This window comes from Fulvia fulva, chromosome 4, assembly GCF_020509005.1.
Source record: "Fulvia fulva chromosome 4, complete sequence".
Taxonomy (NCBI): Eukaryota; Fungi; Ascomycota; class Dothideomycetes; order Mycosphaerellales; family Mycosphaerellaceae; genus Fulvia; species Fulvia fulva.
In genome coordinates, this window is record NC_063015.1 from 2,317,930 (window position 1) to 2,331,418 (window position 13,489).

General features: G+C 53.4%; 6 protein-coding genes across 6 annotated transcripts; 4 read left to right on the forward strand and 2 right to left on the reverse strand.

Moving 5' to 3' along the window:
- Positions 1–276: 276 nt before the first annotated feature.
- Positions 277–2,193, reverse strand: CLAFUR5_04489 (uncharacterized protein; the record flags this gene model as incomplete). Its single annotated transcript, XM_047903637.1, has 2 exons — positions 277–2,082; positions 2,149–2,193. The coding sequence occupies 2 exons, from the start codon at positions 2,191–2,193 to the stop codon at positions 277–279; spliced, it is 1,851 nt and encodes a 616-aa protein (XP_047760940.1).
- Positions 2,194–2,950: 757 nt separating this feature from the next.
- Positions 2,951–4,864, forward strand: CLAFUR5_04490 (Acetyl-coenzyme A transferase nodX; the record flags this gene model as incomplete). The annotated part of the gene is made up of 2 exons (XM_047903638.1): positions 2,951–4,380; positions 4,429–4,864. 2 exons carry the CDS (start codon positions 2,951–2,953, stop codon positions 4,862–4,864), a joined length of 1,866 nt encoding a protein of 621 aa, XP_047760163.1.
- Positions 4,865–5,108: 244 nt separating this feature from the next.
- Positions 5,109–5,884, forward strand: CLAFUR5_04491 (uncharacterized protein; the record flags this gene model as incomplete). Its single annotated transcript, XM_047903639.1, has 3 exons — positions 5,109–5,356; positions 5,450–5,692; positions 5,743–5,884. 3 exons carry the CDS (start codon positions 5,109–5,111, stop codon positions 5,882–5,884), a joined length of 633 nt encoding a protein of 210 aa, XP_047760162.1.
- Positions 5,885–5,903: 19 nt separating this feature from the next.
- On the reverse strand, positions 5,904–7,945 carry CLAFUR5_04492 (Translation factor GUF1, mitochondrial; the record flags this gene model as incomplete). The annotated part of the gene is made up of 2 exons (XM_047903640.1): positions 5,904–6,122; positions 6,179–7,945. The coding sequence occupies 2 exons, from the start codon at positions 7,943–7,945 to the stop codon at positions 5,904–5,906; spliced, it is 1,986 nt and encodes a 661-aa protein (XP_047760164.1).
- Positions 7,946–8,123: 178 nt separating this feature from the next.
- CLAFUR5_04493 (Mitotic spindle checkpoint component mad2) lies at positions 8,124–8,904 on the forward strand (the record flags this gene model as incomplete). Its single annotated transcript, XM_047903641.1, has 2 exons — positions 8,124–8,839; positions 8,892–8,904. The coding sequence occupies 2 exons, from the start codon at positions 8,124–8,126 to the stop codon at positions 8,902–8,904; spliced, it is 729 nt and encodes a 242-aa protein (XP_047760911.1).
- Positions 8,905–10,635: 1,731 nt separating this feature from the next.
- Positions 10,636–13,354, forward strand: CLAFUR5_04494 (uncharacterized protein; the record flags this gene model as incomplete). The annotated part of the gene is made up of 2 exons (XM_047903642.1): positions 10,636–11,031; positions 11,084–13,354. The coding sequence occupies 2 exons, from the start codon at positions 10,636–10,638 to the stop codon at positions 13,352–13,354; spliced, it is 2,667 nt and encodes an 888-aa protein (XP_047760166.1).
- Between the last annotated feature and the right edge of the window lie 135 nt (positions 13,355–13,489).

Sequence of the window (13,489 nt, forward strand, 5' to 3'; positions counted from 1 at the left end):
GCCTCCGAAAACAAATCCACACGCACAAAACCCAGCCACCAAGTGTGCTTACTGCTCTCGGTGGCGATACAGATGTGATCGCGAGGATCGGTTCCCACGTCCTTGCACGCGGTGCGGAAAAATACGGCACGCTTGCGTGCGCAGATGGGAGGAGGCATAAGAGTCGCCAATCAGATCTGATGTAGAGGTTTTGAGCATCAGCATTGCGCATCAGGCCTATAGCTACCATCGATGACTTCGAGAGTCTACTTCTATGCGAACCGCTCTCGAGGTCCGCTACCGTCTTTCCAAGAACTTGCTCGGAATCGGAACATGAACGTCCCTAATAAACTCTCCAAATCCTTTCCCAAGCGCATCCAGCAATCTCGAGCTCGTCACTCCTCGTCCGAGAGGTCCGTATATCACGAAATGCACCGCTCTGATATTCGGCATTTCGACCCGTTCAATGTGGTACCAGTCCTGCCAATCACTCCCCATCATCTTCTTCATCTGTGTCTTTGTCATGAAGGAGCGTAGCCAATCCCACTCTTCATCAGTATGCACGAAGATACCGAGATTGACGTTGGCTCCTTTATCACCGGAACGGGCGAGGGCGATGTCACCAAGCGGCGCCATGACAGTCGAGCCGAAGCTCTCGAGGCTTGATGTCCTGGCGGTCTCGTAATCTTCTCGAGGCTGCAGCGCTTCTGATTTGCTTGGTGGACCTACAACATGGCGCTGAGGTTCCTGGTTGGAGTCTGGCGGGATAAGGCAGACTGCTTCGTCTAGCTGACTTTGCTGGATGATTCCAGGATAGAATGCCAGGAACTCCTTTGGTGCCGCCGTGCGATGGTCGAGGGAAGAGTGGAAGCCGGCAAAGTGTTGCATTGCGTTTGTGGCGAAGGCGGACATGACTTTGGCGACCGTGTCTTTGTCTTGTGCTTGCGCGAAGACACGGATGTAGGTCGTTGAGGCGAGCTGGCAGGAAGGATTCGATTCTGGTCTTCCGACCCATTGGTAGTCGAGGATATCGAACTTGTCGATGATGCCCCAGTCCGTGAGCTTCTTCCTATGCTGTGCTTCAAGAAGTTGGAATTTGCGAGCGGTGTTGTAGCCTGTGGCGTTGAAGAGGAGTTCGCATTGCCAGCCTCCTTTGTAGAAGATTGCGAGTTTTGTTGTTGGTGGAGGAGGATAGCCTTTGATGCCACTGACCTTGACGCGATCTTTGCCGACGTCCTCGATGAGGATTTTGGTTGTGTCGGCTTTGACATCTGAGTTGAGGTAGATATTTCCCTGCAGTTCATATAGGAACTGGCACTTTACCGTGTCTGCTGTGACGAAGCCGTTGAGTGTTTCGTGTTTGGTAACGACGCAGTCTCCGTGACCGTCCACTTCTACGATACCGAAGCCCAAGTCGAGCAGTTTTTCGATCGGGTACTGATCAAAACCTGCGAAATTGGCGCCTGTGATGTACGAAGAACATTCAATCAAATGACCAGCTATCAACGCCCCAGCAAGGGCGTCGAAGTCATCAGAAGCCCAATCGTGCCACCAAGCTGCTGCACCGATTACGGGAGATGCGTCCGCGACCCGTCCGCAGATGATGATATCGGCGCCTTCTTCCAGACCTTTTCGAATCGCGCGACCGCCGAGGTAGGCATTCGCTGACAGGATACGGTTGCAATCACGATCTGTCAGGAAGACACCTGTGTCCTTCGACAGCTTGATGTCGCTGTTGTCCTTGTCCAGGTGAGGAAGAGAGTCTTTGTTGGACAGGATCTCATTGATCCTGGGCAATAAATCATCGCCTTCGACCCACGCGACTTTCAAGCCAAGCTCCTTTGATTGAATGAGTTCGTGCGTCTTCATAGCAAGCCCCTTGGGGTTGAGAGCTCCGCCGTTGATAACGACTTTGATCTTCTTCTCTGCGATCAGCTCGATCGACTGCTGGAGGCCATCCCAAGCTGTTGGGATCCAGCCTGGATGCTCGCCCTTCGACATTGCTTCGGCATCGTTGCCCAGGTTGATCTCTGCTAGATAGTCGCCTGTTATGACATCGACGGGACCATGCTTGGCTTGATTGTACACATGGTAGCCAGGATCCTAAACAGAAGGGTGTTAGCCATACTCGAAAACCACGTGGCAATGCCTCAGCAACCGCGACTAAGCTCCACTGCAATTAGCGATGCGGACAGGACGCCGTGGAGTCGCCATGGTGAGATGTGAGTTATGGGCTTCAGTAACAATGATATGGGCGTCGAAAAATCGATTGCTGTTTCCCGATGGCCCTGCTACTTGTGGTTGTTCGCGCGCTAAATACAGAAGTCATCTACCATCAGCACCTTGACTCGTAATCATCTTCACAGAACTCGCTACCGAGCCGGATATGCGCGATGCCCATTCCCGCAGAGGAGCGCTGACGATGGATGGGCAGGTGGGCACGACTCGTGCATCCTGTGGCCGAGGTAGTGTTGCGTGGCCATGGTGGATTAAGCAACAGCCGTAAGGCCAACGACATCTCAATCCACAGGCACTGGCTCGAGCCAGTGGCTTACTGACTAATTTCTCAAATTTGATTGACATTTGATCGAGAAAAATCGCAAGGGGTCCACACTTTAAGGTTGCTTGGCAGTCCTCATGTCGTGGCCGTGTGGATGAGCCCATAGCCACCTTGGTCGTCAAATATGGCCAGTGGATATGGCTGTAGTGGATTCGTGGCTGGCAGCACTAGGCCGAGGGTGAAGACATCATGCCCCATCTGCGGGGCAAAAAGCTGGAGACAGCACCCCCTCATAGCAGACAGCGGCTGCCGCTTGACCTGCGTTCGGCTAACGGTTGTCGGTGCATTGCCCTGAACCTGGTTGTTTGTATCCACAACGTCCGCATTGTGTTGTGCTACTTCGGCAACGATTTCATCTCTGGCACTCTCCAGTCCTCTTGAACCACCAAGATTTTCCTTCCAGCGGGTACCATGGGCGAGAAAGGACCAGAAACAAATGGCCACAAAGAGGAGGGCGATGCAGAAGTAATTAATACAGGCGAAGGAGATCCTTACCAGCAAGTCGAAGGCAATCCTAACAGATTCTCCTTGCATTCCAACCTCAGCATTGGCGGAGGTAAAGCAAGCGGCACTTACTCCATTCCGCAAGAAGCTCAGGACATCTTCGTGAACGAGATTCTATACAATGGCCTGCTTCCAAAGCTTCCGCAGGAGATCAAGGATGCTGGCAAACTAGTCAAGTTCACTGGCAGCGACGTGCCCAGCATACCGATTAATTGGCGATTTGCGGAGAGTGTGTCAGCTTTGAAGGCGTTCGAGGCGAGCATGCTCAATGTTTTACGGCAGCGGAAGTATGGAAGCGAGCTGTCGGAAGTGACGATCGATACGGATCATGCTTCGTTGTTTGTAATGAGTCCGTTTGTTGCCAAGGTTGTCGAGAATGGCGAAGTGAAGCCAATGGGCAAGGACTGGCTCAACCCCAAAGTACTCGCGGAGTACGGATTCCCTAATGCTGACATCCATCGGGCTGGAGCGTCGCCTCACAGAGTATTGGCCACGAACATTTATGAGACGAAAGATGGCCGCTTCTATCACTGCCATGGCAGTATGAATCCTGATCCGACTCTTGAAGCGCTCGGCATGGATCTTGACGGCGATCCAAATGAAGAGTACGAGTCCGTGACGAAGCGATTCCAAGAAGTTGTTGGCAAATTTCACTCCGCAGAGCTTGACACTCTCATGAATGACCAATATCGCCAAGCCGGAACCGTCGCACACTCGACCGAGGAGTTCGTGGCAACAGAACACGGCAAGGCGAATGCGCACGTGGGTCTTTACGAGGTCAGACCGTCCCAAACGAAACAGCCAGCATCGTGGTGGCCGGAGAACGACTCAATGCCTTCATCAGCAGAAAGGCCGTTGGCAGGACTAAAGGTGGTCGACTTGACCCGAGTCATCGCAGCACCGACCATAACTCGCAGCCTTGCAGAGATGGGAGCCAGCGTGATGCGCATCACCGCTCCGCATTTGACAGACCTCTCTGGGGTGCATCAAGACTTGAATTGGGGCAAGTGGACAGCTTTCCTGGACTTGAAGCAAGAAGACGACCGCAAGAGACTAATAGATCTGATCCGACATGCTGATGTCGTGGTCGAAGGGTACCGACCAGGTGTCATGGAGAAGTATGGACTGAGCCGGAACGACATCTTTGAGCTCGTGAAAGAGCGTGATCGTGGCATCATCCATGTGAAGGAGAACTGCTATGGCTGGAATGGACCATGGCGGAATCGCAGTGGGTGGCAGCAGATCAGTGATGCTTGCTGTGGTGTCTCATTGGAGTATGGTCGAGCGATGGGGCACAACGAAGCGGTGACGCCTGTATTTCCAAACTCAGATTACTGGTAAGTCGTGCGCCTTTTGTTCTTGAGATCCGCGCTAACTCCCGCAAGCACCGGCGTAATCGGTTCATCAGCAGTCCTGCACGCTCTCATCCGACGAGGTGAAGAAGGAGGCTCGTACGGTATCGACACGGCGCTCAACTACTACTCCCAGTGGCTCGTGAAGTCGGTTGGCGAGTACCCCAAAGATATCTGGCAAGACGTGTGGGAGCAACACGAAAAGCCGGTATTCCACAACTACCATGCGATGTCGTACCTCTTGCCGAAGATGCTGGCTTTGCTGCATAAGAATGCCTCAAAGAATCTTTTCAAGGACGAGTTCTTCGAAAAGCGAGAGTCGAAAGCTGTAGGCCACGAGTTTCTGCAGGTGAAGCCGATTGCGCAGTTCAAGGACAAAGTTGAGCTCCGGTACAATATCGGGACGAGAGGTAATGGCTACGATAAACCATTTTGGCCGGAAGATCTTGGCGTTGAGGTTGTAGCTTAGCCGACAGAAAGGAACCAGCGTCACTTGTAGCGTTGTCGCCCGGGCGAGAGTTATGTCCATGCTGTGTAGTCGAGCAAAAGGGTCACCAGAGCTGCCAAACTTCGTAGTGACCACCTGCAGTATGCACGTGACGTGGGCATAAAGTTCAACTCTGTGCCGCAGCGGGCGCCTACTCATACGGCGCTCAAGAGTACAGCGTCGAGCCTCTTCTCAGGCCAACCATCGTATGCGCAGGTCGTAGGCGATGGTATCGTGCGGTATGAGCTTCGCAGATATACTTTCGACGTGCAGCGTGCGATACTGTTGGGCGGTTAGGAGAGTTATCGAGGGCTTCATGTACCCATCGTACCTCTCGCCGGCGGATCGATGTGTTCTCGAGAGTCCGGTATCGCTGGCCGATATGTACAGACACTCTGGCATTGCGTCGTTCTTCCTCTGGTCGTCTTGGGCTTCACACCTCCTCTTCTTGACTGCCGATTTGATGTTGATGGGGTAAGCTGTTCTGGACATCATTGCCTGTCAGCCTGTCCCAGTGTGTGTTTCGTGAGGATGCCTTGACGGAATGCTATGCTGATCATATGACAGTGGATTCGCCATCATTCTAGCTTTGCTCTTCGTCAACTTCTGCCTTGAGCCGCTGGAAGCAGAGTTCTGGTGGCACGGCCGTCTTACGCCGCGGTTCTACCTCTGTCTTCAAGTGCTGAAGGCGGTCTTGTGGACAGGTCTCACGCCTGTGGGAGTGTTGATCATATTACGAGCCAACATTCAGCCGAAGTTGTTTGCGGGTGGCATCAAGCCAGTTTTGTATGCAGCGGTGGCATCGACGGCGTAGGTACAGCGCCCGTCTGTCGTACAGTACATACTGACGAATGGACCAGGTTCTCATATTACGCATCGCTCGTGTGCGCGGTCGTCATCTGGCTTGGAAGACATGGTTCGCGAGGCTCGGTAGTGTCGCACGAGGAGGAAGCAAAGAGGCAAAGCCTCAAACAGCTGATATCGGGGAATACGTATGGGTAAAGCGCGATGAGAGGAGTGTTCATTTGGCCAGGAAGCTCTGGAATGCCTTGTTGTCAATGGCCACGTTGCCCACAGCTCGCAGTTTCCGGCGACCTTCCTTCTGCTTCTCCAGCAGTTTCCTGCGTCGACTCGCATCAGCAGCATGTAGCTTCTGCAGCACATCTTTACGAAAAGGCTTAATCGTTTCACGTCCTACCACCTTTTTGCCGGCGACTGCTTGAATCACAACCTCGAACATCTGGTCAAGAGTCGTCAGCAACTGATTTGGCGCGATTGTTCCGGAGCAGCACATACCTGTCGATCAACATGTTCCTTGAACTTCGCAACCCACTGTTTGCCGATGCGCTCAGCTTCAGAGTAATGCACTACTCTTGCTACAGCATCGACTGGAACCTTGTTGACGTGCAGCTGAAGCTTGAGGATGTTAGCGGCACGATATCCAGCGTCCTCATAGTCAAGCGAAGCATAGCCCTTCGTACCACCTTTGAGCTTGCCGAAGAAGTCATCGACCAGACGCTCTAGTGGAAGCAAGTACTTCAAGATGACCTGAGTAGAGGTGAAGAAGCTGATGCTCTCTTGTATGCCACGGTTTCCTTCGCACAGCTCGATGACTTTGCCGAGATACTCTTCTGGGGTGGTCACGGTCGCTGTTACGTATGGCTCCTCAAGTGATGCAACATGCTGGTGAATCTCTTGCCCTTCTGGAAACTTGTTAGGATTGCTGATGATCTCTTCCGTACCATCCTTCTTGACGACCTTGAAGGGCACACTAGGCGGTGTGATGATGATGCTCGCACCGTGCTCTTGCCTCAGACGATCCTCGAACACTGAACAGTGGAGAGTGCCGAGGAAGCCCAGGCGCCACCCTGCGCCCAAGGCCTCGCTGCTCTCCTTCGTGACTACGACAGATCGGTCGTTAAGCGTAACCTGGTTGATGCTGTCCTCGAGTTTGGCATAGTCGCCTTGGTCGGTGGGAAATGCAGCCACGAAAACCATGCTCTGCGGCTCGACGAAGCCAGGCAACATCTCGACCTTGTTGCGACTGCCAACAGTGGTGTATGTGTCTCCGACTTTTGCCTCTTTACTGCGCTTCATACCAGGATTGAAGAAGATGTAGCCAAGCTGTCCAGCTCGCAGACACGACTGCGGTGTTTCGAGCGGGTACATGATTCCCACTTCGCCCACGATATACTCCAGGTTCGTCGCGAAGGACACAAGACGGTCTCCAGGCTTGACTCTTCCCTCGAAGATGCGCACCAGCAGCACCACGCCCTTGTAGTTATCATACCACGAGTCTACCAGAAGCAGCTTCAGCGGCCCATTCTCATCGCCCGTTGGTGCAGGGATCTGGTCGACGATGGTCGGCAACAGCTTCGATACGTTCAGACCGGTCTTCGCCGATACCATCAACGCATTGCTTGAATCGATCTCAAAGGTATCGTGCAGCTGCTCGAGAACGCTCTTGGTGTCCGCATGCGGTAGATCGACCTTGTTAAGCACGGGCACTAGTGTCAAGTCTTGCGCAAAGGCGAGATAGAAGTTAGACACAGTCTGCGCCTGTACACCTTGCGATGCATCGACCAAGATGAGCGCTCCGGTGCAGCTGGCATAACTTCTGCTCACTTCTGCACGGAAGTCGACGTGTCCAGGGGTGTCAACCAAGTGCAGGAGATAGTCCTCACCGTTGTGGTCGTAGATCATAGAGCACGTCTGTGCCTTGACTGTGATGCCGCGCTCTCTTTCCACATCCAGCTTGTCCAGAATCTGCTTGTTGCCGCCGGGCTGGATCGTCCCTGTCAACTCCAGCAGCCGGTCACTAAGCGTGCTCTTGCCATGATCAACATGAGCAACGATGCAGAAGTTGCGGAAGCGCTCGATCGGGATCTTCGAGATGCGTTCCTCCAATGCAGTGACCTGGGTTTTTGCTATGGCAAATCGTCGAGCTGTCGAGCTCAGGGATTGGGTATCGAAGGCATGTCGAGCGAATGGGGTAGCATAGGAAGGAGTGATGGACTTCGAGAGTCCAAAGATACTCTTAGTCGCCAGGAAACATCGTCGCATGAGTGATCGCTACTTTCATAGTCGTGTGATGGATCGATCAAGCTCTTGGGGAGGGACATGTCGAAAAAGTCGCTGACTAAGATTTGGATTTGGTTGCCGTGGAGATGAGCTGTACACATTGAAATCGTCCAACTTCACGACAGCGACACCACCAGGGACATTACCACATCGCGCCAAAATGCCTTCAGCACGAGAACCATCGGAGAAGAAGACCTCGTCCAAGACAAAATCAGCATCCTCATCCGACAAAGCCCAAACCCACAAACTCCAACTCAAAGGCAGCTCCAAACTCGTCACCGAGTTCTTCGAGTTCGCCTGCAACACCATCCTCTTCCAACGCGGTGTCTACCCACCAGAAGACTTCGCGCCCGTCAAGAAATATGGCCTCAATATGATGGTCTCAATCGACGACCAAGTCAAAGTCTACGTCAAGAAGATCATGTCCCAACTCAGTAAATGGATGCAGAAGTCGAAGATCTCTAAACTCGTGATTGTTGTCACCAGCAAGGAGACAGGCGAGCACGTTGAGAGGTGGCAGTTTGATGTCAACATCTTCCAGGACGAGAGCAAGAAGAAGCGCGCTACTGCGAGTGGCGACAAGGAGAATTCTGTGCCCGTGGCAGAGGAGGGCCAGCCAGTGGAGAAGGAGAAATCAGAGGGCGAGGTGCAGGCAGAAATCCAGGCGTTGTTCAGGCAGATTACGGCGAGTGTGTCGTTTCTGCCCATGCTGGATGGCAATTGCACGTTCAATGTGTTGGTCTATGCGGATGCGGACAGTGAGGTGCCGCTGGAGTGGGGAGACAGCGATGCGAAGGAGGTCAAGAACGCAGAGAAGGTGATGCTCCGGAGTTTCTCGACGAACTCGCATCGCATAGACACGATGGTGTCATACCGGTGAGGATGAGAGCACTCGTATGTCATTGACTCGGTACTGACTATAACACAGGTTGGCGGATTGATCTCCGAATCGGAGGGATGATCTCGTATGTTCTTTCGGGGTTTGTACAAGGTGGCGTAGGGGTTCATGAGGTGTCTAGGGCTGTTGGAGAATACTGGGCCCGCGGCGTTGCTGTGAGAAAGGAGCTGCGTCAAGCTGCATTATACGATTATCTTCTTTCTTGGAAGTTTTCTCACGATGAGACATGTTTCCTACATCCACAGCGGTCCAGATCGATTCTCAAAATAGAAGCTGATGGTGAAATCCGATTCTTGGTACCGTGACGAGTCAAGCGGCGATGGACACGACATTGCGTCACGCCTCCCTGTTCTGCCATATTGTGGCTACGATGCTTGTTGTCTGGGGCGCTCGTGTACGCTTGTGCGCATCGACGGGTGCCGTGGGTGCTGTAGATCGGATTGGTCTGGTTCCGGTCTCAGATGTGTGGCACGATGGCATGCGACGCAAAACATATCCATGGTACTGCTGCGGCAAGGGTCGGCAGGCCTTTTCGACAACACCTCTTCAGTCTTCACGACTCCCCTCGCTTTCAAGCCGGCTAGTCTCGGCCCGATGAGGAGAAAGATGAAGAACCGCCGGCTTGCGTAGATTGCTGTTGCTGTTGAGACAGCTTCGCCTACGCGCTGCAACTACCCGCGCCTGGATAGAGATGGCACCGCAAACATTGGGCCCAGCACAATCTCCATGGAAGAGCACCTCGACGCAGCCATCCGTCATGTGACTACGTTGCAGCTTCTCGCTCTCTTCGCCGTGTGCTGGCAGATTCGGCGTCGCGAGAATCCCATTTCACCTAGTTCTAGGAGGCGATCAAAGTTTGGCCCGTGGCTTCATTGAGCCGCGTCAAGTCGCACCGTTACATGCCGACGGAACAAGGAATAGCAATGCCTCTACCTCATGGCAGACATAGCACCGCATACAGAAGGCGTGATCCGACCTGCAGTGGACTGGCATGGGAAGGTGTGCTGAAGTGCTATGACAGAGTTGCCGCTATGCATGTACAGCAAGCGCCGCTCTCACAGTGCTCGGAAACGTGCACAATCCACAGCGCGCTGCAGATCTTCAACACCTGGACCGCTCTCTCTGCTACCTGGGCCCTGGCAGGTGCCACGTTGTGTCCCAGGAACTACTTCCTAATCGAAACTTCGCCGGCGTCGACCAAAGATGTGGCGTTCTAGTAGATGCTGGCAAGCTGGTCTCTACCGCACGAGCTTGGAACCGTTGACATGGGTACAGGGTGTTTTCGAGTCTCGTGCATAGCGCTCTTCTCGATAGTTTGGCTCAACTCAATATCTGCCCGGTCGGCAGCGCAGACAATGCCAACGACAAATCAGGGGCACACACGCAAGGTGTAGCGAATTAGACAACGCCAGCGATCAACGCCACCACCGACACCATCCACGAATGCACGAGAGACCCTGTAGGTTCCCTTCAACGTGAGTGTAACGGACAGTCGATCCACGGCCGCGGTCTTTTACACCACTTCGTACCTCCCTTCCGTCACGACTGTTCCCCAGCCGTTGCTCGCTGTGCTGCCACTATCCCCAACGTCAGGCCTTTGTGTCTTCGTTCAGAGTTGTAGTAGGGGTCCCCTCACTACTACCGACCCGCATTCATTATTCTCTGGTCGGGGCATTGCAGCATCTTGACTACCCGAACACTCACTAGGGACGACGGAACCTAAGCACTTGATAAGCAACGCTATACATACACCGATCCTTCGGGAAACAACATCATGGGTCTCCTATCCTACGTGAAGCCCGCCAAGAAGGACAAGAAGGAGGAGCCAAAGGAGAATGCTGTCACCGAGATGGCAGAGAAGCAGTCGGCCACCGCTCCAACAGCCGCACCGGCCTCCGGCACAGCTACACCAGCATGGTCAAGGCCAGCATCTCTCTACCCATCCGGCGTTGAGTACCGCAACTCGCAAGCAGACGATCTCAGTGAAATCAAGTGCGATGTCATGGTCAACTGGCTTTACCAACAGCAGATGGAACGTCTCTGGACTGCTGGTGGCATCGACGAGGGTGTTGTTCTCAAAAAGACCCGTGGACAGTACACATGCTGTCCAGGTGACATCGTGGATGAGCCATATGGTTTCTTCAAGGCCGTTGAGACTCTTAACGTCAGGGTAAGTTCATGCCTGACAAGTCAAAATTGATCATCATTGACGATTCCTCCAGGTTGCCATGACCGTCAACACCAGAGTCATCAAGCTCTTCCTCCACAAGAACAGTCGACCATATGTTCCACTGAAGAACGGCCTGCGTCTGCAGGTTCTGCCAGACATCTCGTACCTGCCCCGATGTCAGAAGCATCAGTTCGCCGCCTTCATCGCCGACCGCGGCCTCCTCGTTGTCTGGGATGATGAGCCACGACACCTTCTCGACCGTGCGCACAAGATCGAGAAGTCGCTCATGGAGATGATCTGGGATGAGACTTCAGAAGATGAGGACATGAAAAAGGAGGGGAGTGTGAACGTCGCCGAAGTCCTGGACGAGGACGGAGAGGTTGTCGAACGCGGTCAAGTCGAGAAACCTCGCCGTATCGTCCTCTACCAGCCGTTCATCACTGGCGTGACCTTGCTGCTCACCTTCTTGGCTTTGGGACTCGGCTTCAAGGCGGTCGCTACCGAAACCTATGTCGACAGCAACTACATCCGAGTGGCATTCATCGCTGTCCTGCCGCTTCAGATCTGGATCGCACTCTTCTTCTTCCAGTCCCTCGTCGGCAATGTGGCACAAATCATCGGTCCAATCGCGCAAATGAACACCAACACGAAATTCTACTCGGGTGTCAAGCCAAAGCGTCTTCGAAGAGATAACAGTCCCCTGCCACATGTCACAATCCAAATGCCCGTCTACAAAGAAGGTCTCGTACCTGTCATCGAGCCTACTGTTCGCTCCATTAAGGCCGCCATCTCGACCTACGAAATGCAAGGCGGCACTGCCAACATCTTCGTCAACGATGATGGTATGCAGCTCATCTCCGAGGACGATGCCCGCGCCCGCCAGGATTTCTACGATGAGCACAACATTGGTTGGGTCGCCCGCCCAAAGCACAACCCAAAGCCAGCCGAGGACGAAGAGACGTTCCTTCGACGCGGGAAGTTCAAGAAAGCCTCCAACATGAACTACGCTCTCTGGGCCAGCAACAGGGTTGAAGAGAAGCTCGAGGTCATTACTCGCACACCTGGCTGGACCCAAGAAGACGAGGCAGGTGCTTACAGAGACGCCCTCGCTGAGGTCGTTGATGAAGACAAAGGCCGCACTTGGGCTGATGGCAACATCCGTATGGGCGATTACATCCTCATCATCGACTCTGATACCCGTGTGCCTACCGACTGTTTCCTCGACGCCGTCTCCGAAATGGAGCAATCTCCACAGGTCGCCATCATCCAATACTCGTCTGGTGTCATGAACGTCACTGACTCCTACTTTGAGCGCGGAATCACCTTCTTCACCAACCTCATCTACATTGCCATTCGATTCGCTGTTGCCAACGGTGACGTTGCGCCCTTTGTCGGCCACAACGCTGTTCTCCGCTGGGCTGCCGTCCAAGCTATTGGCTACGATTGTGAACTTGATTCTCGCGAGAAGTTCTGGTCCGAGAACACTGTATCCGAGGACTTCGATATGGCTCTGCGACTTCAAACTGCCGGCTACGTTGTACGACTTGGCGCATACCAAGGCGATGGTTTCAAGGAGGGTGTCTCGCTTACCGTCTACGACGAACTTGCCAGATGGGAGAAGTACGCTTACGGTTGCTCCGAGCTCATGTTCCAGCCCTTTCGCTACTGGCCAACCCGTGGCCCCTTCACCAAGCTCTTCCTGAAATTCATCGGATCCAAGATGCCACTGCCATCAAAGTTCACCATTATGGCTTACATCGGAACATACTTCGCTCTCGCTTCCGCCTGGCTCTTGACACTCGCCAACTACTTCCTGATCGGCTGGTTCAACGGAGCTCTCGACCACTACTACATCGACTCTTTCAAGATTTACTTTGCCATCATCATTGTCTTCTCCGGTCTTGGAAACGTTGCCCTCGCTGTTCTCCGCTACCGTCTCGGCGAATGCGGCTTCCTTAGAGCACTCCTTGAGAACTTCTCCTGGATCCCGCTCTTGTCGATCTTCTTGGGTGGTGTATCGCTCCACGTCTCGCAAGCCATCCTCTCCCACTTGTTCAGCATCGACATGACATGGGGTGCAACGAGCAAGGAAGCCACAGATACAACCTTCTTCCAGGAAGTGCCACGCTTGATCAAGAATTTCAAGGGTACTTTTATTTTCTGCTTTGGATGCTCGGCAATGATGGCCGTACTTGCGACTGTCGCTCCCTACTTCTGGAGGATCGACACTTTCATTGCCATTTACCCACTTGCCACGATCGTTGTTGGTCATTTCTTCTTGCCTGTGGTGCTCAACCCAGGTTTGATGAGGTTTACGTACTAAACATTGTTTGTACATTCCACGCTCACTTTTGCGATTGGCGATTGGCGAGCAAATATAGTCGGATTATGGGAATATGCATAACAGAGGCGTGCTGCTTTGATCATGGGAGGACGAACTAGGAGTGATACCACAGTC